This window comes from Colobus angolensis, unplaced genomic scaffold, assembly GCF_000951035.1.
Source record: "Colobus angolensis palliatus isolate OR3802 unplaced genomic scaffold, Cang.pa_1.0 Scaffold103, whole genome shotgun sequence".
NCBI classification, from domain to species: domain Eukaryota; kingdom Metazoa; phylum Chordata; class Mammalia; order Primates; family Cercopithecidae; genus Colobus; species Colobus angolensis.
In genome coordinates, this window is record NW_012111253.1 from 2,798,628 (window position 1) to 2,826,550 (window position 27,923).

At 37.2% G+C, this 27,923-nt stretch overlaps 1 protein-coding gene across 1 annotated transcript in view; it reads left to right on the top strand.

Annotated features, from left to right (window-relative positions):
• SYTL5 (synaptotagmin-like 5) overlaps positions 1 to 27,923 on the top strand; it is a 228,280-nt gene that overhangs the window by 155,536 nt on the left and 44,821 nt on the right. The window contains exons 3-6 of the mRNA XM_011942009.1: positions 1,446 to 1,655; positions 18,367 to 18,482; positions 19,906 to 20,014; positions 22,883 to 23,017. Coding sequence (XP_011797399.1) covers positions 1,446 to 1,655; positions 18,367 to 18,482; positions 19,906 to 20,014; positions 22,883 to 23,017 — 570 coding nt within the window. The remainder of the gene's footprint in view (positions 1 to 1,445; positions 1,656 to 18,366; positions 18,483 to 19,905; positions 20,015 to 22,882; positions 23,018 to 27,923) is intronic.

The window sequence follows — 27,923 nt, forward strand, 5'->3', positions numbered from 1 at the left end:
CTTGGCAGAGTGTAAGTGTCCAGGAAATTATCCATTTCTTCTAGATTTTCTAGTTTATTTGTGTAGAGGTGTTTATAGTATCCTCTGATGGTAGTTTGTATTTCTGTGGGGTCAGTGGTGATATCCCCTTTATCATTTTTTATTGCATCAGGGACCCACTTGAGCAGGCAGTCTGTCCGTTCTCAGATCTCAGCCTCCGTGTTGGGAGATCCACTGCTCTCTTCAAAGCTGTCAGACAGGGTCATTTGCATCTGTAGAGCTTTCTGCTACTTTTTGTTTAGCTGTGCACTGTCTCCAGAGGTGGAGTCCACAGAGACAGGCAGGCCTCCTTGAGCTGCTGTGGGCTCCACCCAGTTGGAGCTTCCCGATGGCTTTGTTTATCTACTTAAGCCTCAGCAATGGTGGGCGCCCCTCCCCCTGCCTTGCTGCTGCCTTGCAGTTAGATCGCAGACTCCTGTGCTAGCAATGAGGGAGGCTCCATGGGCGTGGGACCCTCCTAGCCAGGTGTGGGATATAATCTGCTGGTGTGCCCTTTTCTAAGACCCTTGGTAAAGCGCAATATTGGGGTGGGAGTTACCCGATTTTCCAGGTGTTGTGTGTCTCAGTTCCCCTGGCTAGCAAAAGGGACTCCCTTCCCCCTTGCGCTTCCCAGGTGAGGCGATGCCTCGCCCTGCCTCAGCTCTCACTGGTCGGGCTGCAGCAGCTGACCAGCACTGATTGTCCGGCACTCCCCAGTGAGATGAACCCGGTACCTCACGGGTGAAAATGCAGAAATCACCCGTGTTCTGTGTGTCGCTCACGCTGGGAGCTGGAGACTGGAGCTGTTCCTATTCGGCCATCTTGCTCCAGGGGACTTTGTTACTTTTCTTAAGTGCATGAAGATTGTGCCTACAATGATGCTGAGTTTGATCTCACACTCTTGCCTCAAGTAGTATATATAGGCAGGTAAAGAACCAGGAGCTATGTATACCTGTAACCTGGGGCCATGCTCTCTAGTGTTATGGTATCAAAGACATCCTAGAGAAGTTACAGTAGAATGTGAATAAATACTAATAGTATAATAGTGCTAGTAGAGAATGTCAAAATTCAAAAATAAAACACAAACATTTTATTTTTCCGTTACTGATGTCAAAGGATTATTGCTTCTGGAGGGAGAAATTATATTTCCTGAAAATATTTGGCTCTAACTCCTTGATTCAAATGTTCTTCCAAATGAAAATATCTCTTAAATAAAGAGATGGGAATTGAAAGTAGTGACACCAAATAGGCACCTTTTCAAAATTCTAAGTGAGATTGTATGGTGGCCCCCAGTTTAAAGCAGTCTTGTTTAAGGCAAATATTCTATCTATTTTAGACATTGTTTTAGACATTGTAGATATCTCTGCCCCTGTTTGTTTGTTTGTTTGTTTGTTTGTTTTAAGTGATTTTTTTCCCTCTCCTTTCAGAAAGCTGAAAAATGAAATCTTAGAAGCAAAACGCAGAAGTGGGAAAACTCAACAAGAGGCCAGCAGAGTTTGTGTTCACTGTCGGAGAAACCTGGGCCTAATCTTTGACCGGGGAGACCCTTGTCAGGCTTGCTCACTGAGGGTATGCAGGGAGTGTCGAGTTGCGGGCCCTGATGGCAGCTGGAAGTGCACTGTCTGTGACAAAATCGCGTGAGTTTCTTGCCTTTTCATGGAAAGTGGAGATTGATGACTGAAGGGATTGGAGTGGGGAAAGCAAGAGAGAAAAAGAGCATTTTAAGTTTAAGGATAGAGAGTGCAGGTGAAATTACAGCCCAATCACAGGCTTAGCAATGCCTTGGCAGGGCTCTGGGGTGTGCGTGTGTGTGTGTGTGTGTGTGTGAGAGAGAGAGAGAGAGAGAGAGAGAGGCAGACACAGAAAGAATATTTTTTAAAAAACTGCAAAGCATTGTAAAACTGGAAGCCTCACTGAACCATTCATCTTTCTTTTTAATCGTTATTAATACTGTTATTTTAGGGACAGGGTCTCACTCTGTCACCCTGGCTGGAGTGCAGTGGCTGTTATTATGGCTCACTGAAGCCTCGACCTCCTGGGCTCAAGTGATCCTCTCACCTCAGTCTCCAGAATAGCTGAGACTACAGGCGTGCACCACTACACGCAGCTAATTGAAGAGGCAGGGTCTTGCTGTGTTGTCCAGGCTGGTCTTGCACTCCTGGACTCAAGGGATCCTCCAGCCCTGGCCTCGCAAAGTGCTAGGATTACAGGCATGAGCCACTGCACCCAGCCACTCTTTCTGTATTTAAAAACTGCCCCTGAGCATCCTTGTCTCAGGACCCCTCTTCGCTTCACGTGGCTCCTCAGAAGGCACAGATAATTCCCTTGAGACATTCTTAGACATTTGAGGTGACTGGCAATATGATTCTCACATGTTCAGCCTGCTCTGCACATTAGTAGACAAGCAAAGCTGGAGTAGTTCCCGAATTTCCTCCAAACCTACCTTTCCTTGAGAGAGAACGAAGAGAGGGAATCTTCCCATTTTCCTGTGGGAGTGCAGTGAGCACAAATTTCACTTTGCCAACGTGGGTGAAAGCCAAGAGTCCTTGTTTTCTCAGTTCAATTAAACCAGTCTTAGTCTGATTCAGTCTCTACTACTCTCATCCTTTCGAGAAATTTCCCCTGAATCTACTGGTATGTTTTCTCCCTCCCAGTATCTGTCTCCTCTGCTCTGGGAGGTGCCTCATAATCTCATCTCAAGGCAGCTGAGTGTTGATCTACCTTTCCTGTGAATGAAGTAGGGGATGCTAGCATCACTCCAATTCATTGGTTTTTGTTTTGTTTTTCACCTAATTAACTCATCCTGTTATAATAGTTTAGGGGTTGTCTTGGGAGGAAAAGTAAATAGTGAAGTAGTAGAAGTGATCTTTCATTTTCAACTTCTCTAAATGAGGACTACTGTTCTGTTGAAGATGCCTATATTCAGTGCTTACATTTTTAGCCAATGTTATGTTCCCTGTACTGTTTCACAAAAGTGATCCTGCATAGAGCAATTCAAACTATGTTTTAATACTGGATCGAGATAAGTAGGGTTACTTTTTCTTTTCTTTAGTTTTCAATTTTTGTGAGTACATAGCAGGTATATATATTTATGGGGTACATGAGATGTTTTGATACAGGCTTGCAATATGTAATACTTATATCAGGGTAAATGGAGCATCTATTATCTCAAGCATTTATCCTTTGTGTTACAAACAATCCAACTATACTCTTTTAGTTATTTTTAAATGTAAAATTAAATTATTATTGACTATAGTCACCCAGTTATACGATCAAGTACTAGATCTTATTCATTCTGTCTAACTATTTTTATACCTGTTAGCCATCTCCACTTCCCTCAACCCCCACTACCCTTCCCAGCCTCTGGTAACCATCCTTCCACTCTCTATGTCCATGAGTTAAATCGTTTTAATTTTTAGCTCCCACAAATAAGTGAGAACATGTAAAGTTTGTCTTTCTGTGCCTAGCTTATTTCACTTAATATAATGGCCTCTATTTTCATCCATGTTGTTGCAAATGACTGGATTTCATTCCTTTTTATAGCTGAATAGTACTCCATTGTGTATATGTACCGCATTTTCTTCATCCGTTCATCTGTTGATGGTCACTTAGGTTGCTTCCAAATTTTGGCTATTGCGAATAGTGCTGCAGTAAACATGGGAGTGCAGATATCTCTTCAATATACTGATTTCCTTTCTTTTTGGTATATACCTAGGAATGGGATTGTTAGATCGTGTGGTAGCTCTATTTTTAGTAGTTTGAGGAACCTCCAAACTGTTCTCCTAGTTGTTGTACTAATTTACATTTTCACCAACAGTGTATGAAAGTTCCTTTTCCTTTACATTCTCACCAGCATTTGTTATTGCCTGTCTTTTGGATAAAAGCTATTCTAACTGGAGATAATAGCTCATTGTAGTTTTGTCATGCATTTATCTGATGATCAATGTTGTTGAGCACCTTTTCATATGCATGTTTGCCATTTGTATGTCTTCTTTTGAGAAATGTCTGTTCAGGTCTTTTGCCCATTTTAATCAGATTATTAGATTTTTTCCTAGTCAGATTATTAGATTTTTTTTTGTAGAGTTGTTCAAGCTTCTTATATATTCTGATTATTAATTCCTTGTGAGATGGGTACTTTGCGAATATTTTCTCCCATTCTGCAAGTCGCCTCTTCACTTTGTTGACTGCGTCCTTTGCTGTGCAGAGGCTTTTTAACTTGATATGATCCTATTTGCTCATGTTTGCTTTGATTGCCTGTGCTTGTGGGGTATTTCTCAAAAAGTATTTGCCCAGACCAATGTCCTAGAGATTTTTCTGCAAAGTTTTCTTATAGTAGTTTCACAGTTTGAGATCTTAGATTTAAGCATTTAATCCACTCCAATTTGATTTTTGTATACGGTGAGAGATATGGGTCTAGTTTAATTCTTCTGCATGTGGATATCCAGTTTTCCCAGCACCATTTATTGAAGAGACTGTCCTTTCCCCAATGTATGATTCTGGCACCTTTGTCGAAAATGAGCTCACTGTGGATGTATGGATATGTTTCTTGGTTTTCTATTTGGTTCCATTGGTCTTTGAATCTGTTCTTATACCAGTACATTGCTGATTTGCATATGTTCTACAGCATAAAAACATAGAAATTGTAGTTCTGTGGTATAATTTGAAGTCAGGTAACGTGATTCCTCTAGTTTTCTTTTTGCCCAGGACAGCTTTGGCTATTCTGGGTCTTTTGTGGTTCCATGTAAATTTTAATATTTTTTTTTTGCAGTTCTGTAAAAAATGTAATTGGTATCTTAATAGAGAATGCATTGAATCTGTAGATTGCTTTAGATAAACAGTTTTAAAGAAATGAATCATTTAAGTTCTTTTATTGCTTACTTTGGATACGTTATTTTGATTTATGTCAGCAATTATTCTCAATTTTTTATCTCACATAAATAAAGTTTTCTCAGTCCTTTCTGTCATCAGCAAACTTCCTTCTACAGATCTGGGAGGATGAACACTGATGAAATAAACAATATATGGATTTCAACATAATATTTTACTGATTTGAAGGAGCTCTTTCTATATTCTATGTACAAGCTACGTTGGTTACCCATATTGCAGATATCCTCTCTCACCTCCTGACTTGGCTTTCCACTGTCTTAACGGTATCATTTTATGAACAGAAATCTCTACTTTTTAGTAGGTCCATTTGTTAATTTTTTCCTGGATTATTAGAGGGATTTTTTTCTGAATCCTGTTGAAGAAAACTTTCCCTAACACCAAAATCATGAAAATATTCTCCTATGTGATGTTTTGTGATTGTTATTGTCTTACCTTTTTTCTTTAAACTTATAATCCACCTGAAACTTATTTTTTGTGCATACTGTGAATTAAAAACTGATTTTTATATTTTAATATGGGAATTATGCAGTGGCTGATTTGAGTATCCTAGATAACTCTATTCAGTCATGTTTGTTAATTGGATTGTCTAAGTCCTCCATATACTTAGTGATTTTTAATCTGCATATCCAGTCAGATATCGAGAAAGGTATGCTAAATTCTCTCAATAATAATTGTGGATTTTTCATTTATCCTTTTAGTTCTGATTATATTTGCTTATATATTAGATTTACTACATAGTTACCCTTCCCACTGCTCTTTATTCTTTACTATATCTCTATGCTTCCATTAGAATAAGTTTTCTTCTTCCTAAAGGGTACTCTTTAGTATTTCCTTTAGTGTGGCTTTGCTGGTGGTGAGTACTCTCAATTTTTTTCTTAGCATGGCTTTATTTCACTCTTAATTTTCAAATATGTTTTCACTGCTTATTGAATCCTAGGTTGGACGTTATTAACTTTCAGTAATTTGAAGATTCTATTGGCTTCTGATTTCCAGTGTTTCTATTAGGAAATCAGCTATCAGTATATTATTGTTCCTTTGAAGGTAATATTTTTAAAACTTTTTAGTATTTTCCCTTTTTCTGTTGTGTTTTCAACAGTTACTATAAGAAACCTATGTCTGATTTTCTTTGTATTTATCTATCTTGATGTTCCTAGAACATCTTGAACCTGTACATTAATATCTTTTGTCATATTTGAAAATTTCTCAGGGAATATCTCTTTAGATATTTCTTTTCCCCCATTATCTGTCTCCTCTATGCCAGGTAGTCAAGATATACATCTTAGTAATAGTCAACATCTTTTAGATATCTGTATGCTCTTTTCTGTATTTGTTATCCATTTACATCTCTAAACTCAGTTTGTATATTTTGTCTGACCTGTATTTCAGTTCATGAATCTTGCCTTTGTGTCTAATTTGCTATTAAACACATCCATTTAATTCTTAACTTCAGTTACTGTGTTTTTCAGTTTTAGAATTTTCATTTTGCTTCTGTTATGTTTTCTAACTGTCTGCTGACCTACTCATTTTTTTCTTGTAATTTTTTAAAATAATTATTTGGAGTTATGTTAAAATGTATAAATTATAGTTCTGTTATCTGAGTCCCCTATGGGACTATTTCTATTGTTTATTGTTTCTTGTGGTTTTGATCGTGTCTTTCTTCCCATAAACTTAGTGGTTTTTTTATTGATGATCAAAATATATGAAAAAATGGTAGGACTTAATGAGACTCTGTATAATATGCCTCTATTGAGAATGTACATTTTTCTTCTGGAAGGGAACTAGGATAAGGCTCTTGCATATTTAAGATTACCTTAATCAAGTCAAGGATTGAACTAATTTCAATATTGGGACCTTGGTCCCCATGAGGGCTGATCTGTTGCTGGATCACATAAACTCATAGGGGATACTCCTTCAGAGACTCATAACATGCCTATTGGATAAGAGAGGCAATTAGTTTTATATTTTGTGGATAGTGTAAACAAGAGCGCTAAGAGTCAGATGTGTGTTAGTAAAGTTGGGATGAGTTTAAAAGTTTTGGGGTTTTTTGTTTGATTGTTTGCTTGCTTGTTTGCTTATTTTTTCGCACAGCTCTTTTCCCATCAGATTCTGCCAAGATGAGATTTTCCATTTTAGAGCAATGAAGAAGAAAATGGAATTTTAACAAATCGCTGATTTGCTAGTCCTCAACTATGGAGTCTGAGGATTTATGGGGGAATTTCTCAATAACTATTTCTCTAAATTTATATAATACTATTTGATCCTTAGTATTTATTTTTTTCATTTATATCTCATGTTTGTTCACCCTGTTCTTTACACCTGAGGCCCTCACTCACTTAGACAACAGTAACCAGGGACTGTGACTCGAAAGCTCTTCAATCAATTATAAATCATCTCAAGCTTCTGTATGGGGAGAAGAATTTTATCTTTAACTTCTAAATATCACTTGTAATTTCTGAAGTATACTTTTCAATAAAAGATCCAAGGATATCGTGTATTCACACATTTTGCCATCAACTAATCTGCTATTTAGTATGGATGGTAACTAGAGGCCTAAGTCACTCATACCTCTCTCCTACGTTTTATCAAATTAACTTTAGGTTCCTTTAATGAGAAATTAACTTATAAAATAAGTCAGTGGGATTCAGAGATTGTTTTAGAAGCTAGCTTACCCAAATTAATACAACCCTTTCCTGTGGTTTTTCCCTTAATACTTACATGCTCTATATTTTACTTATTTATCTTATTATTTTTCTTTCTCCACTAGAATGTAAGGGCAGGAGTTTTTATCTGTACTCTTCACTGATGTAGTTCAAGTGCTTAAAATAATGCCTACAGTAGATACTCAATGAATATTTGTTAAATGAACGGATAGATGAATGGATAAACAAACAAATGAACAACTGAATGGATGAATAAATGGTTGGCCTCTACTTAAAGCGTCTCAGGCTTAAGCAAGTGGAATAAATGTAGAACAATTGTGGTTTTCTTCTGTCAGGAGCATGGGATTGAAAAGAAATGAGCCATGCCAAATACATTTGCCCTCTGGACAAAGTAAATTCCTAACTGTCACATAAAGATATAACATAAGTGGTTGTCAGAGGGTATAAGAATAAATAATAACAAATCAAAACTTCTGTGTCTTCCTTGGGACATGTTGGTGCATTGATACAGAGCTTCTGAATCAATTGCACTAATTTTATTGGTGAAACAATAATTTAATAGACCCAAATATCCACCTATATAATTAATCCATTCATTAACCCATCCATCTATCTTTCCCACATATTTATTGATAACCTGTTAAGTATACTAGGGACTAAGGATACAAAGTTGAATAAAAAATGGACTATCCTCAATGGTTACGCAGTATAAGGAGGAAGATGAGTTTATTATTTCATTCATAAATTTCTGTCTTGATGCCTTAAAATGTCCTAAGGAAGGAACAGCTCTTTCAATGTGTGATTCTAACCCTTCTATGACAACAACCTGTCTTACAGTTATATCCTTCTGTGACGGCTAGAAATTTACATGATGAGTATTTAATTTGACATATCAAAATTACTTCTCACTTTTAAAGCTGAAAATCAGAGTATGTTACTTCTCCAGTATTCCAACTGTTAGTCTGTGTGATATTAGAGACTTAAACTATCTCTCAGTATTGGAAGTATCCTGTTTGCTATTCAAGGAGTGGTTTTCAAAAAGGAAGCATAAATGAAATTTTATTGGCAGCAAACACTCTTGGTTTGTTGTGAGAGAATACTGCAGCCCCACTGGGCTGTCTCTATGTTTAATAGACCATAAAATTGAAATTCCCACTCTGACCTCTAAGAGATGAGATGAATCAGAAGGTGACTCACTCTCTAATCAGTTGGAAGTAAATGACCTTTATTGTCATTTACTTTGGATTGGGTAAAAGTAAAGAGCTTTCATTGCTTTAGCACTGAAACGATTACAGCAAGGACTGACAGAGGAAGGTTACCTGTTATAATGGGCTGAGCATCCCCTGACATTTTCTCCAATCCCTTCTGATTCTAACAAGTTGGCTACTGTAAGCCTAGTTTTTAAACTCTATAAAAACATGATAAAAGGGACTTTGACACAGCCAGTTAATTCATTTTTCTATCTTAATAAAACCTACAAAATTCCACATTGTTATGTTAGCTGAGGCAGTTGCTGTCCAACACAAAGACAGTCATAACGATCGTATTTTCTAACTAGTAACCAATTGAGTTCAGAAAGGCCCAAAAGGTAAAAGCAGCATGAGTTGGAACAAAACATGAAATATTTTTTCCTTTCTCTTTTCTCTTTTTTTTTTTTTTTCGAGATGAAGTCTTGCTCTGTCACCCAAGCTGGAGTGCAGTGGTGTGATCTCGACTCACTACAGCCTCTGCCTCCCGGGTTCAAGTGATTCTCCTGCCTCAGCCTCCCAAGTGGCTGGGACTACAGGCATGTGCCACCACACGTGGCTAATTTTGTTGTATTTTTAGTAGAGATGGGGTCTCACTGAGTTGGCCAGGCCGGTCTCAAATTCCTGACCTCAAGTGATCCACCCGCCTCAGTCTTCCAAAGTGTTGGTATTACAGGCGTGATGGCCAAAACATGAAATACTTCTAATATGGCATTGATGGGCTGATCTTATGTTCATGCTATGTTGCAACATATTACACTGCTACATGTCCTTGTGAGAATCTTTGTCCTTTTAAATTAGGAAGATCCTGATATTTTTATTTTTGATTAATTGGTAATGATTACTGCAATGGATAAAACATAACTGAAATAGAAGAAAAATATTGAGTGTTTATCAGTAAAATAAATTTCAAAAAAGATAGTACTGATGGGTGGAACATACACAGAGTGCAGAAGAGAATGTATACACCTTTGTTATAAGAAAGAGAAATACAGCCCCTGACATCTGGAAACTGGGCTCACACTGACAAACCTAGTCCCTTGATGTTAAGAGCTGGTCTTGCACTTACAAGTAGGCCATACTGTTATCCTGTTGGACATCAAGCAGTCTCAGGGTACCAGAATCCCACAAGATCATTCTACAACAATAATAAAGTAAACAAAACAAGAACACTTTATAATCTTATCTAAGCACAGATGAAAACAAGGTGACTGTTGAAAACGCAAATTACCAAACACTCCCATTTCTTGACTAATGTGAATAACCTACTTTCTTACCAATTAGAGCTTTAACCTAGCATTAGTCTGCCATCCTTCTAAATAAAATTTATTGAGATACCAATGATAGAATTGTCCCCACTCTCCGACATCTCTTAATCCAGAGAAAATCCCTGCTCCATCGAACTCTCCTGAAAATTACTAACATAAACCCAAATCCTTTCAAGTGCCCTCTTACTGAGACTCTCCATGATTCCTCATGGTATGTGGGGTTTATTTATTTATTTATTTTTCATTACTATGGGCAAAAGTCTCAACTTGTTTGTCCATAGGTGGGCCAAACATCTGGTCATCTTTGGCCTGATGAGTGAGTATTGGTAATTGCCACATAGGTCATTTCAAAATCACCTCTAATTTAGCACATTTTCATAGTGCAGCTATAAGGGAAAGATTCATATGGGAGTAGTCCCACATTTACCCAAAGATTTTTTGAATGGTAAGAAGCTATTTTGAGTCCCTTGACATGCTCTTTTGCATCACCTATCAATTATATACAAGTGCCTCCACGCTTGTATAGAATGAGGTGTTCACTATGAGTATGGTACCTTAATATCTATATAAACTAGAAAGATTTTTAAATCTAAAAATACAGTACATATCCAAGATACTCTATAATACCTATGGTTTAAACAATAATAAAAATAGCCCCTGTGTATTCGTTACCCAGTCTAAGAATTAGAACATCTTGTTTTGCATTTTTCATTCCCTTGCTTTATTTTATGGTTTTACTGCATTTGGATGTGTCTCTAAGTAATAAATTTTCCAGTTTTGCATTTTTGAATGTTATGGAAATGGAAATCATACCACCTGTATTCTTTTGTGATGTTTTTATCTCAGCAACATTTTTGTAAAATTCATCCATATTCGTGTGAATAACATTATGTTCATCTATACTGTTGTTACATTCCCTTAATGCATCTATTTTCTGGTGAATAGACATTTAGATTGTTTCAGTTTGTAATTTTACCAAAAAATGCTGCCATGACATTCTTATACATATGGCCTGACAAACATGTATGAGTACGTACACTCAGTGGTGGGATTTTTAAGTCTGTGGATCATGACCTATTGGTAGGTAGTAACCAGCATTAAAAACAAGTGGTGGGATTTTTAAATCTGTGGACCATGACCCATTGGTGGGTAGTAACTAGCATTAAAAAAAAGTGGAGTAGAAAACGTCAGTATATATATACATACATATGTGTGTGTGTGTATATACTTATACGTGTGTGTATTTATTTTCTGAATTGTGACATAAAATGTATTTCTTACTGCAACCTGTGCCAAAAGTGCTTGAGAAGATTGCAGGGTGTGCATCTAGGAATGAAATTGCACACCAAACAGTGTCAGCATTTTCAGCTTGAAAAGATGATGTTAAATTATTTTTTATAGTGGTTGTACCAATTAAAAAGCATTGTATAAGTGTTTCCTTTACTTCCTGATCTTGCCAACACTTGGCTTCATTAAAATTTTTTATTTTTTTCAAACCGATAGATATAAAGGAATATCTCCCTATAGTTTCAATTTGCATTTTACTGCTTAAATATGAGGTTGAGCATCTTTTCATATATTTATTAGCTTTTTGTGGTTCTTTTTCTGTGATATGAGTATTTATGTGTACTGCACAATTTTATTTTAGGTGCTGGTCTTTTCCTCATTAATTTGGAGTTATCCTTTATGCTTCCCTTCATCTCTAAATATGTTTTTGCTTTGAAATCTATTTTTTCTGTTATTAATACAACTACATCAAATTTCTTTTGGTTAATAGCTGCATACATGTTTTTCCAACATTTGACTTTAAACCTTTCTGTGTCCATATGTTCAAGGTGAGTCTTTTTTATGTGGCATATATGTTATTTTAAAGTATAGTATATGTTATATGTATTTTAATGTTTGCTATACTTATATGCTATATACATTATATATGTGCTATATATACATATGTATGATATATATACTATATGTAATTTTTAACATTTAATCTCATAATATTGTTTCTTAAATTATAGAGTTTAGTCTGTACTCACTGATCACTGCAATATTTACTTTTATTTCTATTATCATTGTGATTCCTAAAATATTTGCATTTATTTATTTTATCTGTAGATTCATTAAAGTGTATTTTTCTCATTCCATGTTATTCTTTCTACTAGTATTCATATTATATGCTTTTTTCATTTTCAGTGGTTACCCTGAAAATTATAACATTTATATTTAACTTTGCAAATCAATAGCTGAAAGAAGCTTGGTGTTCTTAAACTCTAAATACCATCTTCCTGGCTGATACATGATTTTTGTCCTTTGTTTTAGACATCTCTCATTGTATAATCCAACAATTTATGTAATCTCATTTTTCTTTATAAATCAATGTTTGTTTAGATTTTTATATATTTTATCAATTTCATTGTTCACCATTTCTTTTTATACCTCAGATCTATTTTACCTCCTCCTGAAATATAGTTAAAAGTTCCGTTAGTGAGAATCTATTGGTGATAAATTATCTGTTTTCATTTTGTTGAAAATTTCTTTATTTCATCCTCATTCGTGAGCAGTGATTTCTGTGGATATGCAATTCTAGATTGATAGTATTTTCTCCCAGCACTTTGAAAATATATCATTGGTTTCTGGATTTCATCATTGCTATTAAAAATCAACTGTCATGCTAATTGTGATTCTTTTGTAGGTTTCCTTTTGCCTTCCTAGCTACTTTTAAGATGTTCCCTTTGTTTGTAGTGCTCTATAGTTTCACCATAATGTGTCTAGGGATTTCTTTTCACTTTTCCTGATTGGAAAGAATGAAAGGAATAAATGTACACCAGCATCTTTGTATGGCCAAGGTCCTTGTTTGTCTTCTTCACCTCCGTATTCTTAGCCTTAGCCCAGGGCCTGACACATAGTAGAAATGAAATAAATATTTGCTGTGTAGGCCGGGCGCGGTGGCTCACGCCTGTTATCCTAACACTTTGGGAGGCCGAGGTGGGTGGATCACTTGAGGTCAGGAGTTTGAGACCAGCCTGGCCAACATGGTGAAACCCCATCTCTATTAAAAATACAAAAAATTAAGCTGGGTGTGATGGTGCATGCCTGTAGTCCTAGCTACTCGGGAGGCTGAGGCAGGAGAATCTCTTGAACCTGGGAGGTAGAGGTTGCAGTGAGCTGCGAGTATGCCTCTGCACTCCAGCCTGGGTGACAGAGTGAGACTCTCTCTCAAAAAAAAAAAAAATTGCTGTGTAATTAATAAATGTATAAATAATTTGAATTAGTTTCCTTATGAATAAGAGAAGGGAACTAGTATCTTATCTCAGCATGTCTAATAAGCATATCTTATTGCAGATGTCTCCAGTAGTTAATAGAAAATAAAGGAGCAAAATGAATCTTCTGGTCACTATTCTTTTTAAGATAAGATTACCTATTTTCCCCTGTAAAACTATAAATAATTTAATTTGACTTTACATTCATGTAAGCTTCCAAGTGAAGGTTTGAAAAGTCCCAGAGGTTTAATGTTAAAGAAAACCAGGACCTAGCAAATCCTGAACTGTCAGTAATCATTATTCACAAATAGGTATAGCCCACCATAATTTTAATCAAGCTCATTCTTCAGAGTATGACTTAGAGTGCATAAAGTCTATGACAAGTCTTGTGTTTTTTGAATACTAGATTGATGTGACAGACAGGGATATAAATTTTATAGTAGTTGGCATTTTTATTTTCTTTTGTCTTTTACCCCTGCTGTATTCTTACCACGCTACCCTCAACACACAAACATGCACACACACACACACCCTTCCCCCACAATCACAACCAATCATATGAAATGCTATGTTTGTTATTCCTTGGACTCTATAGGTTTTCACCCTTCCTCAAAGCCTTGTTATAGCTGACAAGTATGAGTTCTCTTCAGACAATTTTCCCAAATGTAAAGCATGTGGGATTTCAATACAAATCCTGTCTCAGACATAATACCTTTATAACTATGTGAGCTTTAGTTTCCTTGTCTGTAAATTGGTAATAGTAATAGATACTTCATGGCTTATAGTGAGAATTAGAGATACCATATATAAAGTGACTAGCCTATTACTTGGTGACTGATAAGCACTCACTATTAGTTTTTTGTTCTACCAAGACTTCTGTCTGCCTCCTGACAAGACCTGACACCTGAGAGTGTGACAAAGGCATAAAATCCCAACAATCTGTTCTGATATTTTCTCTGAAATGACAAATGACTCAAGTACATTATCTGAGTTGAACAAATACAAGATTTACAGTTAGTATTCTCCAAGGGTAGCAAGAGGTAATGACTAACAATTCTGGGAAGATCTTATTTGTGTTAGGTGTTGGCAGCTCTAAGCATACGTGGTAAAAGTGATATGGAGGCCTATTTCCTGGAGAGTGTAGACTGGATGTGTCCACTTTCTTCTGTCACACAAGAAACTGCTATCAGTATGCTATCTACTCCATCTCACATCCAAAGAACTATCAAAAAAAAAGATCTAAGGCCTTGGCATGCCACTATTTAGCGATTTTTAGTCACTGAACTATAGTATTCCCCTTGTTCTTATTTCTTTTTGTGTACTCTTTGCCTCCTGCAGAAGTTAAAAACTCTTCTTTTTTTTAAATAAAACACCAGAGAGTAAATAGCTTAGGCTTTGAGAGCTATGTGGGCTACCGCTGCAACTACTCAGCTTTGCAGTTGTAGCACAAAAGCAGCCAAAGACAGCATATAAACAATTGAGCATGGATATCTTTCAATAAAACTTTATTTATATGATCAATGAATACAAGACTCCTTATTTAACAAATGGTGCCGGAATAACTGGCTAGCCACATGAAGAAGAATGAAACTAGACCGCTATTTTTCACTATATACAAAAATTAACTCAAGATGGATTAAATATTTAAGTGTAAGACCTCAAACTATACAAATCCTAGAAGAAAACCTAGGAAATACCATTTTGAATATTGGCCTTGGCAAATAATTTATTACTAATTCCTCAAAAGTAATTACAATACAAACAAAAATTGATAAATGAGACCTAATTAATCTAAAAAGCTTTTACACCACAAAAGAAACTAACAGAGCAAACAGATAACCCACAGAATGGGAGAAACTATTTGGAAGCTATGCATCCAACAAATGTTTAATATCCATAATCTGTTATAAAGTTAACAAGCAAAAAGCAAATAATGCTATTAAAAAGTAGGCAAAGGACATGAACAGACCCATCTCAAAAAAAGATATACAAGGAGCCAACAAGCATATGAAAAAAAAGTTCATCACTAATCATCAGAGAAATGTAAATCAAAAGCACAGTGAAATGCCATCTCACAGGAGTCAGATGGTTATTATTAAAAAGTCAAAAAATTACGGATGCTGGTGAGATTGTGGAGAAAAGAAAATGCTTATACGTTGCTGGTGGGAATGTAAATTTGTTCAGCCACTGTGGAAAACAGTTTGGAGATTTCTCAAAGAACTAAAACAAAACTATTACACCATTCAACCCAGCAATCCCATTACTGGGTATATACCCACAGGAGAAAAAAAGTCATTCTACAAAAAAAACACATGTACTTATATATTCACAGCTACACTATTCACAAAAGCAAAGACATAGACTTAACCTAGGTGCCCATCAACAGCAGATTGGATCAAGAAATTGTGGTACATATACAACATGGAATACTATGCAGCCATAAAAAATAATGAAAGGAGGCCATTATCCTAAGCAAATTAATGCAGAGAAATTAATTAATAGAAAACCAAATACTGCATGTCCTCACTTATAAGTAGGAGCTAACCACTGGGTACATATGGAGATAAAGATGGCAACAATAGACACTGCAGACTCCTGGTGGTGGGGGCAAGGGTTGAAAAACTACCCATTGGATGCTAAGTTCAGTACCTAGGTGACGGGATCATTCATACCCCAACCCTCAGCCTCACACAATATACTCACATAACATATGGATAATCTAGGATAATCTCACTATTTAAGGTCAGCTAATTAGTAACCTAATTCCATCTGTAATGTCTGATCATATCAGCACCTGGATTAGTGTTTGATTGAATAGCCAAGAAACAGGAGACATCTTTCAAATTTAGAATACCACAATTGTCACCTGGATTTCCAACACTGTGATACATAAGTATATAGATCATTTGAAATGTATCCAGAAATAACTTAACCTATTCAAGCTTTTGGTTTTGGTAGGTTATATCTTAGATTTGAACATATTCCATAAGCATATTTTATGTAGTTACTGTTATGGAGCTTATCCAATAGTCTGGGTTTCTCAATAGGTAATATAGCCACTTGGGAGTAAATCTATGATAGACAAACTATGGTCTGACCTTTCAATGAATACCTTTCTCCAAGGTTAACATTTTCACTTTTCTCAGTAGTGGAATGGTGTTTCATATAGAATTTACCTTTGCCTCATAGATTCCGAAGCAGATTTCAGGATAATTGCTGTGGGGAACAAGGTTGACATATTTTTCTGGAGTGACTTTTCTATTTGGGATCCAGCTATTGATTTTCAAGTCCAATAAGTTGCTGAATCAAATGGGTATAATACTCTGGGACTTGAAATGTCTATTTGACTCTCAGTTGCTTTTCCTCAGCCACCATATCAGACATGTCACCAATTCTTACTGATTCTCATTCTCAGTGGCCCAAGTGTCTGTGTCTTTCCCTTTACTCCTCACCTCCATGATACCCTGATTTGCATCTTCATCATTTTCTATCCTCTTAATTGTTTAACTTTCTAATTTGCCTGCCTACCTCTGGTTTCTCTCTTCATATATTTATCCAGAGATTATGTGATTCAATCTGAACTTTAGAAAAACTGCTAGAATGACACTCCAGTTCTTTACCTCAGCATTCAAAGATTTGGCCCCAAATCCTACCTTTTAACTCCACTTTTCAATAGAATTCTCCACAAATCCTTTACCCTAGTTATATAGTCCTATTTACTATTTTCAGAACATGCCCCATAGAGGTTTTGGGACAGTAATGCTCACCTAATCAGCGAAAGCCATTTCTTAATTTTTAATTAGAAATATGTTTAGTCTACCGAATGACTTCTACAGCTGTTCAAATCATTGTGATATGCCTGAAAATGACTTTTATAGCAACATAACTACTATAGGTTGAATTCCAGGTATTCTAATTCATTCCACAAATATTTCCTGAGTGCCAGTTACCTCTCCTAGAAGTGGTGAACAACACAGCCAAGGTCCCTGCCCTCATTTCACTGATAATAATGAGAACTATGAGGATATGGAAAGAAGGGTAATGTGTTAAAATTATGGGAGAATAGTCAGCCACTCATTTGAAAAACATTAATTGAGATCATAGTCTGTGAAATACTTTCTTGTAGGTACTATGGAAAAAAAAGATGAAGCAGACAGAAATCAGTTCTCAGAGCATTTACAGCCCAGTAGACACGAGAGGATAGAAATAATACTGAAGGATGCTATAAGTAGTGGGAGAAGTACAGACAAAGAAGAGGATTATAAGCATTTCAGGAGGGAAGATGGGGGTGATTTCATGTAGCCATTGCGGGTAGGGCTTAAAAGATGGGTGTGGCTCTTCAAGGATCCTTCTTTCCCATCTTTAACACTGAATTTATTACCAAATCCAGGTGAGCAATTCCATCACTTACAATTTGAACTTATTACTTCTCTCTTAGTCTTACCATTGCCCTAGCATGGGTGCCATCATCTGTCCCCTGGACTATTACAATGGCCAATCTGTCTCTTTATCTACTCTCTCATCAGTCTAACCCACTGTACATGTTATATCAAAGAATCTTTCCAGAACAGAATCTGATCATGACCTCTTTTTCATGCAGAACCTTGATCTCTATTGTTTGCATTGAAGATAATTTATCCACTAACGCAGTGGTTAAGAACTTGAGCCCCAGGTCAGACTTACTGGGATGGGATCCTGGCTCTACTACTTACCAACTGTGTGATATGAGGCACATTATTTTATTGCTCTAAGTCCCAATTTCCTCATCTATAAAATTAGGATAATAGTGTTTACATAAGGTTGCTATGTGGATAAAAATATATGAAGTATGAACTGCAATTAGCAAGTACCTAGCAGATAGTAAATATTCAATTAATACTGGCTATTATTATCACCATAAAATGCTCCAGAGATTGAGGTAAACTTTGTAAATAATTAGCTGTTTTCAGTTTATTAGGGATTTTTGAGAGTTAATTATGTGGCTACATAATTGAATTTCAATGCTCTTCCCTTTTCCCTTGAGTAGGCAGCTAAGGATTATAACTGGTGAGTGGTTTTTTGAAGAAAAGGCAAAACGTTTCAAGCAAGTCAATGTTCTCGGCACTGATGTTGTCCGACAGTCCATTTTAAGAAGAAGTCCAGGTAATTAAAGCAAATATGTGGTTTCACAACTATTTTCATCTTCATTTGGCTAACTAAATAACTTCTCTATGTTATGCAGTTAATCAGCACAAATGAGTTTCCTGAATCCCTTAGGTCATCTCACAACTTGGTAGCATGAAATCTAAATACGTAATTCATATAAGACAAGAGGAAGTCAGTAGAAAACAAAATTCACAGTGATTTTCCATATATCTCACCCACCAAGATTTTCAAAGAAACCATTTGTCTCCATCATAGGCAGTTCCCTTTCTGAATGCACATCCAATGTTTTACTGAACACTTAAGAAAGTAACATAAAACAGATGAATTAAGTGATTCACATTGTGAAAATAATCCTTGATTTTTCAACAATATTTATTTCCGATTTCTTTTAAATGTTACTTTTTAAATCCAGTGGTTCTCAACCAAGGATTGATAATGTGTACCTTGTCTCCCTCCCTCAAAATGGGAGCGTTTGGAAAGGCAAGGGGGACATTTCTGGTTGTCACAATGACTGGTGAGTCAATGGCATTTGGTGGGAAGGAGCCAGAGATGCTAAATGGCTTGAAAGGAATAGTCTTACTGAATGAATACTGGCTTCAAATGAAAATAACACTCTACCTTGACAGTGCTTTTTAGTGCATTCAAACTACAATTCAGGTAAAGATGGAGTAAACCTTGTGATTGGGAGCGTGTTTCTCATATGTGGTGTAGTAAAAGCAGAACAAACATCTTTCGGCCTGTTTCTAGGCTTATCTCATCTTTCACACAGAGGAGACAAGTGCCCTTGTATTTAAGTCTGGCACATATGGCAAGGAGGCTTGGAACTGATTCCAGTGTTACTTCTGGGTGTGGCACTAGCAAGGAAAGGCTTTTGCACGTTGGTCACACAGAGAAGATACTACAGAGAGATAGTGTGGAGTACAGTTAGAATTAGGCAGTCAGCCATGGCCTCTTCTTCCACTCAAACTTCAGTACCTTCCAGATTGTAGGCAGTTCCTAAAGTCACAATGTATTGCACAGATGCCCACCCTCCCAGGAAGTGTGGCTTATATGCCCAGAAATTAGGACATCATTTCTATAACCTCATGCTAGAACTCAGTCTCCAGGGATTTGGACATCTTAGGAGACCATGTTCCCCTGCTCTAAAAATATCAGCAGAAGGCTGATGCAGTCATCCCTAGAAAGGTTATCTCAGTAAACCTCCCACAGATGAGTCCAGGATCTTTGTCTTCAGTTAACTCTAGAACACTCAACAAATTAGAAATAACTGTGTGACAGAAAAACTTGGGATGGGAATGGCACTGCCAATTATTATAGACTTCCTTGCCTTGAGCTAATCTGGGAAAGTGAAAGCAGAATATAAATTTGCTCTCATTTCTGGCTATTTTGTATGTAAATTTCTCTTCTGATTGTTAATGAGGAGCTGAAGAAGTACAGAGCCAAGAGCAAACCTGCCATGATGCAGAAAAGTCAGACACTTCACCTGCTGCTGGGAAGAAGGCCAGCCATGATGGACCCAAGAGAAAGGGGTAAGACATGGTCTTTCTGAGGGAATTTTTGATCTTTATTCCAGACGCCTCTGAAATGAAGACTCCTTAATTTTTCAAGTTTGATGTCACTTCAGTGACCCAGAGGAGGTCAGAGACTCAAACAAAGTAACACTTTCTTATCATTCTCCTCAGGAAATGCAGTTTTAATACTTTTCAACAAGTAAATATAAGTCCTGTCTGACCTAAGCACAGGAGTTTTCCTTTGCTTTGACATATCCAGTCTTGCACTATATGGTTTCCATTACTTATAAGTAGAAAGTTTCATGCCAGGGCCAGTCTATAAAGAAGTGACAACAGTTTCTGTTGTACAATGTCAATACTTGTCCCCTCCAACCTGTGTGCTGATATATAATTTTATCCAAAATAAAGATTTATTAACTGAGCTTAAAGCATCATATTCCCTATTTAAAATTCAGGCTTCCTTAAGAAAAAAAGTCACATTTGGCCATCACAGTAACTTAGTTCAGTAAATGAATACAGAATATAGATGTCAAGTACTGAGAATAGGAATGGGAGGTACATAAGGGAGCAAGAAGTTTCTTTCAAGGGAGAAAAGGGGATCCCAAAATATAGGCTATAAGGACAAAAAGGAAACTGCATTTTTCAGTTTTTGTTTCTCAGGCAGCTATTGGCCAGTTTTTGTGACTGAAGTAGTGAGAGTTCTAATATGCACCAAGTCATTTTATGGTCCTTTCTGTTTTTTTATTATTACTGAGATGGGGTCTTATTATGTTGCCTGAGCTGGCCTTGAACTTCTGGGCTCAAACAATCCTCTTGCCTTGGCCTCCCTAGTAGCTGGTACTACAAGTTGTGTGCCACCATGCCTGGCTAACTTTACGGTCCTTTCCAGACAACATTGTTTCATTCTCTCAATAGAATACAAAGTGAGATGGCGCTGGTGTTAGAAGCTTTATCTGGCTGTACAAAATGTCTAGGGTTCTTTTAGAATCTTGGGCTGTCAGTGGGAATACAATCTAAATTTCATCTAACTCAAGCACTCATGACAAACCATGTTTTCATTGATGAGCAGAGATGAGTTGGAAAGATAGCCTAGAGTATCCTATGTATTCTATCCTATGTATTGACCCTTCCTACCATCTTGAGTTCATTTATCACTCTTTGGGTCACCCACAATGCTTTGTGCCTTTGCACCACCAATCATATTGCACTCTGACACCCCCTCAACACACACACACACACACACACACACACTTAATTGTAAGCTCCTTTAGTGGTAGACCAGTGGTTTCTTTGCTTCTGTGTTGCAGTATCTAGCATGGCACCTGACTCATCAAAAACAATCAATGGCTTGATTGAATAAGTAACTCACAGCCCACAAATGCCTCTAGGAGTTGTCATTTGCAGACCCCAGCTCAGGCATCATAGAGTAGGTTACAGAATAGTGGACTTGGAGATGGGAGACAGTAACTAACTCACCAGCACAATCAATTATGCAAATTCTGAATCATTCAAACCATTATAGCACTGGGTTGAGCCTTAGGTTCTGATTGTTCTCAGTCATCAAGGAATATAACAGCTAGTTGGGGAGAAAAGGTACACACCTGAAAAGTTACTAAGTATAAAAGAATTGCAGGAAAATTTAAGATGGCAATGTGAGCTTCCTAAAAGCCTTTCTAAAGCAGAGGAGGGTGTTCACCACAGAGATATCCTAAGGCAATAAATTACTGAGTACATATAAATAAATGGGTAGGTAACAAATGCCAGCTGAGTATAGGAGCCATCCAGAAAGACATCAAATTGTACATGAGACTTGAGGAGGAGATAAATGGGGTTCAGGATCACAAAACGGAGGGAGAGTGACTCCAGGCAGAGGAGATACCTTAAGTAGAGGACATGCATGAGGTGGTTCTCAGAGCAGCATACCTTGACATTATATTAAGTGCTATTCTCACCAAAGAAAAATGTAATTTTCCAGTAGGTTGAAGCTTCAGATGCTTTGACAATGACACTATTCCAGGAGTCTTTGAAACAGAGACAACATGGCAGATTCTATTGAGATTGTGCCAGTGCCTTTGGAGTCCAGTTTTTTCTCTAGAAAACTGTAGAATGTAAATGAAGTGTATCTCCCAATGTGATTACAAAAAGGAATACAGCTTTGATTTTGTTATTAAAGTACATTTGGAAACACCCATGTTTTGGGCACACGGTATCCTGGATTAGGACTTTAAGTTCCTAAAAGCCTGTTTTTGCTTAAATCCCAAATAATTTAGTGAAATGGGAATCTAATCGGATTTTATCCAACATGAGGCACAAGAATAAATGTCATGGAAGATAATAAAGGTGGTTTCCACCACATGAGTTTAGTCACTCGTTCCACAAGAGTTGGTTGGATTCTAGTATGTACCAGGCATCATTCTAGACTCAGGAAATCTGTCAAGGAACAAGAAAGGCAGAGTCACTGCTCTCATGGAGCTGCAGTCTAATAAGTAGTTACATCAGTTTGTCCAAGAGAATCATCCTGGTTCCCCTCTCTGAGCAAAGCGAGTTCAAGCTCTCTATTCTCACTGTTCCTACAAACAGACCCAGCTCAAGGAATGCATCTCCTTTCTCAGGTGACAGTGCTGAGTTCTCAGAGTAGGCAGTCTTTTGCTTAGTAGTGACCGACCAGCAAGTGGTATGGTCTTGAGAGAATGGTGTAACCTTCTCCATTATCACCCTTGATACTGTATTGCAGAGGCACTGGGAACTCTCCCGATCCTCTCAGCCCTAAGGCTGCTTTATTGAAGAATCCTTTATTATTAAAAGTCTTAGAAATTGTATTCTTGAAATGATATTTTTAAATGCTTTCTTTCTTATCTAATTTTAAATACATATATATAATTTCAGATTTCTTCTTAGCAAGTTCAGATCAGCAACCAGAGGAGAAATCATAACTCCCAAAACTGAAAGTGGGCGGAGCTATAGCTTGGACTTAGACGGTCAACATTTTAGGATTTTAAAGTCAGCTCCTGGTTCAGACAGGTAAGAGTCATACAGATTGAGCAATGAAGCAGATTGAGCAACCTGAAGATAAGGTTGATATACTCCCATTCATAGGGGGATTTTAGGTGTCTGTGAAATATTACCACTTGGAGAACTCCTAACACATAATATGAAAATTCAGGAAGATATGTTTTAGTTGATATGAAAAGCACGCACCCTACTTCTAGAATTACAGCTATTGGAATTGCTTATGTCACCTGCAGGGATGAAACTTTATGTTCTGGCGCTTGGGGCTGCAGTTCAAATGGAAATGTACAGGGCAAGTAAATGTTTTTCATTGAATTCTTGAGTTTTTTCTATTTAAGCTTCTGAAAAAAAGAAACCTCTGAGTGTCAAATACTTTCCTTGCAGCTTTTAAAAAATTATTAATAATTTTACATTTGAATTGCATCAGAGACTTTTTCATAAATTTCACTTCCTTTCTAGTTCCACCTCTTCTGACTGGAGGAGGTTGTCAGTGGAGCCAAGTGAGAACATCTTATCCACAGATCTATCACTTGTCAAGAAAAATAATGAGAAACACAAAGGATAGCCAAGAGCAGAGTCATTTTATATCAAGCATGATTTTCTGTGTCCTGTTGGAGCATAGTCAAGACCTATTTTCATGATTAGTGTATTATCAAAACTAACAAAGAGAAAAAAATATCCACCCTCATATTTCACTGGTTTGTCCAACTGTTAACTCCCTTTCATTTGCTTGGATCTGGGGTAATTCTGCTAAGCCAGATAGTACAACTGGCAGATTTTTCTTTTCTCCTTAGGTTAGGAAGAATGCAAGCAGAATTGCATTCTTCCCTGTAATCCATTTTAGAATGCAGACCAAAAAATTTCCTTAGAGGGGACACTACTTTGACTATTGGGTTATTTTTTCTTGGTGGCTCTCCATAGTTGTTTCTTTTGTCCCTGTAACAGTCCTTTAAGCAAGTGTTACTTTATGTAAAGCTATACAGAAAAAAAAATTACAAGGAAGCATAAAGTCATTTGTCACCCATTATCAAAATATTGGTACTGTATTCAGTATTTCCCAAACTTTCAAGAATGCTGATATATTCCCTTTTATGATTACAAACTGTTAAGCTATGGTTGCCTTTATCCTTGAAATAGTTTCATTTGTCTTCCCTTGGGGTAGCTTCATGTTGTGTCCCACAAAAACTTTCTATAAAAATCTCATTTTGGCTGGGCACAGTGGCTTACGTCTATAATCCCAATGCTTTAGAAGGCTAAGGCAGGAAGATTGCTTGAGCCGAGGAGTTTGAGGTTACAGTGAGCTATGATAATGCCACTGCACTCCAGCATGGGTGACTGAGCAAGATCTTGTCTCTAAAAAATAATAATAAATAAATCTCATTTTTGTTTTTCATAGTTGGACTCCTGATTCTGAGATAGTAGTGGTCAAAATTATTTAGAGACAGTAAGCAACTAATTTGGTGTTTGTTTTGCTCAGCCTCCTGGGACTCCATGGATGAGCCACCTTGGCTAACACTTGAGGCTAGCATTTAAGAAAAACAATATACACGAAAAGACGAAAGACAACGTTCCTTGTTAAAGAAAAAAAAGGCTGCCACCCTAACAAAATTAGATCGTGCTATTTTAAGTTATATGTCTTACAGTAACTCAGCAAGAATAATAAGGGGCATGCTCTCCAGTATCAGTGCTTATACCGTAATGGAATTTGTCTGCCTGGGTTTACTTTTTGTGTCTTACCTACTGGTAGGTACAAATAACCAAAACTATAAAGCCATATGGACATGCATCACCAAATACTGGTATATTGACCCAGGAGCATCTTGTTCTTGTTGTAAACTGAAAGGAATTCCCTAAGTAGAATTTATCTTAAATTGTAAATCCTGAAATGGCTTACACATAGTCAGAACATTGTAGTCAGGAGTGCTTTGGCTTAAGCATGTTAAGAACAATGTTTTCCCATTAAGAAAGTGAGTAAAGATGCTCGGGAGATCAATAGCAAAATGTCCTTTCCCTTGAACGTGCATTTATCACAATGTTGACTCATTAATGAACTGCCACAGTGAGATGAGTTCCATTATTTCAAAATGAGTCCTTAGAAAATTGAGGCAAGAGGTAGCCAATCTTTTCTTAACTCCCATCACCTAAAGAGACTGTAAGATCCCAGTCTCTTTGGTCTATTGCCTGACCCAGCTTGCTAATAATTCCCCTTTCTCCTTTACAATGCATATTTTTTCATGGATCATTGATCTTTTCCTGGAGCAGCTGGGCTTCGGCATTCCTTTTTAAAGCTCACATCATATAACAGTGTAAATGATGTCTTATCAGATGTCCAGTTGGCTTTATTTCTTTTCAGTAGTTTCAAAGCAGGGGAAAGAATGCATAGATTAAAGAAGCCCTAGCAGCCTCTCAGAAGAGCTTGTCAAATGGATGTTCACCAGTTGCTAGGGACTTGACACATGAGACAAAGAATATTTTTAGGAAAATAAATGTAAGCTCTAGTTAATAAACAGAATATTATTCAAGGTAGTGATTTTTAATCCCTACAAAGTTGTGATGAGCTGTCACTGTGGTATGATTTACAAAATCTCTAACTTAAGTCATGCTCTCCCAGAAATAGATGCCTAGGCAAGAATTTATAAGCAAGTGATTTATTATTAATCGAGTGATTCCAAGAGAAACCAGGAAGGAAGTAGGAGAGACAGAATAGAGAAGAGGAAGAAGCTAAACAATAGTGCTAGCTCCAGTGAGGTCTGAGGACTCAGCCTGATCCTGTAGGAGACTCTAGAGCATAAACTATATCCCTGAGCTTTTTCCACATTGAGGAGCTGGACCATTGCACTCCTATACCAGTCAGTCACTGACCATGGCCTCCCTTAAATAGAGTCTCTAGACTTAGCAAATGAAGATACAGGATGCCCAGGTATATATAGTTGAGACTAAGAACTGTTTTTTTAGTATAAGTATGTTTTATGCAATATTTGGGACATCCTCGGACTTAAAAATTATTTTTTATCTGAAATTCAAGTTTAACTGCGAGTTCTGTATTTTATCTGACTACTCTTCTGTAGGGGTGAGGGGGAGACAAACTCCAGGGCATTTGTTGGTGTCCAGCTCCAGTGCTAAAGGGAATGTCCTGAAGGTGGCAAGTGACATCCATTAGTAGAAAAGAACTCAGGAGCTAGGGAGGAGCATGCATAGCTGGTAAAAGGAATCTGAGGGAGATACCAACAATGTTATCTTAAAAAAACAAAGGAAAAGTAGAACTTTGAGCCTAAAATGTATTTTGTTCAGTAAAAATGGAGGAAGAATGATGCTGTTTCTCAGTAGCCTTTCTATCACGTCACTGGAGAATATGGCGATATTTACATGGACTGTGAACAGATGGTGGGACCTTGTTCGGTCTCGTAACCAACTAGGTTCTCATCTTTCTGCCCTCCCACTCCTTTGCCCCACGCACACCAGTTTCATCCAGTTATTCCCACTTGGTCTCCAGGGAGTCTGGGACTGATGGTCAGTCTCTGTGAAGCTTCATAAACTGCTTTGTTTTGGCTGTGATCCACCAAAAGCAGAGACCACACCATTCAAACCAGCCCTTAACTAGTTCTCATCCTCATTTCAAGCACTGCCCCTCTCTCTTTCTCTCTCTGTCCAGGAAACATGGCACTTCTGGTATTGTCATGAATTTGAAGAATCATCCATTCCTCATTATCTATTATTTTGGTAAAGTGAGTTTATTAAACCCATTCTATCACTAAATGATACCTTCTTTTTCATCAGAAATAAAATTATTCTCCTGTTCTGAATGTAATTTTCATTGACATCTTTGCAATTAAGGTGCCAATTAGGTGGCAACCTCTTACTAGAAATTTGAATATAGCAAGGTGGGAGTGTTTAACTCTGAGTCAGGACCACATCCACAAAGTCAGCAATGGTCTGTTTTGTGTATTAGATAAAACACTACATACCTAGTTGCTAATGCTAATAGCAAACTCCATTCCTTACCAGGCTTAAAAAATGTTCAAATGTACAGCATATCTCTGAAAGTATGTACCTTTTATTCTATAATGATCGTTTGGTGACTCAACAGGATAAAGGCTGTGAGCATTGTCCTCCAAAGGAAAATTACTTTCACCTCTTTCCTGTGCCTTTCCCTCCTTTGTCACTGCTAATTCCTTTTTTTCCATTTTAATCTCCTTTGGGTAAGCTCAGCCCTCCTTAGGGGTAGCGAGGGGTGGGCAATCAAACCCACAAGCTGTAGCAAATGCTAACAGCCAAAAGCAATTTGCAAAACCATGGTGGCCCGAGAAAAGTGAATTTTAATTCCAGGGAGCAACTGACACATGATGAAACAGGAGGGGAAACATGAATTCACCGGAGTATTTTGTTATACTGTGACCATATCAGTGGGAGATACATAGTCTGAAGTTGCAAAAAAAAAAAAAAAAAAGGACTTTAGCTAGAAACTTCTATTTAGAACTCAAAGCCATCCTTTTCTAAACTCATCTTTTGCCCACCATATGCACCAATATACACTTGATTTGGGTTCCTTTGGAAGAAAATCCTGAAATAAGGATTCAAGGGTAAGTAATATGTTCAGGATGTGGTCTAGGGAAACAGAGATAGGAGAGTGGGGAAATGAGCCAGGGAAGGGAAGAAGGCAAAAAGGATGTATCATTAATTAAGCCAGTTGTTATTGTGGGCAACTAGAGCTCCATCTCACTGGCCAATTCTAGAAAACAGTGCTGAACATACATCAGAGTTATCCAATCAAGAGGTAGGGAATCTGGAGTATTTCTACAGCAGCTGTTCAAAATTTATTGAGGGCTGCTTCTAGGGCACTAACTCTCTGGCACTTCTGACTTGCCCTGTTCACAGGGGCTCCATGCTCCCATGATTCAAAAAACTACTCAGGCAGGGA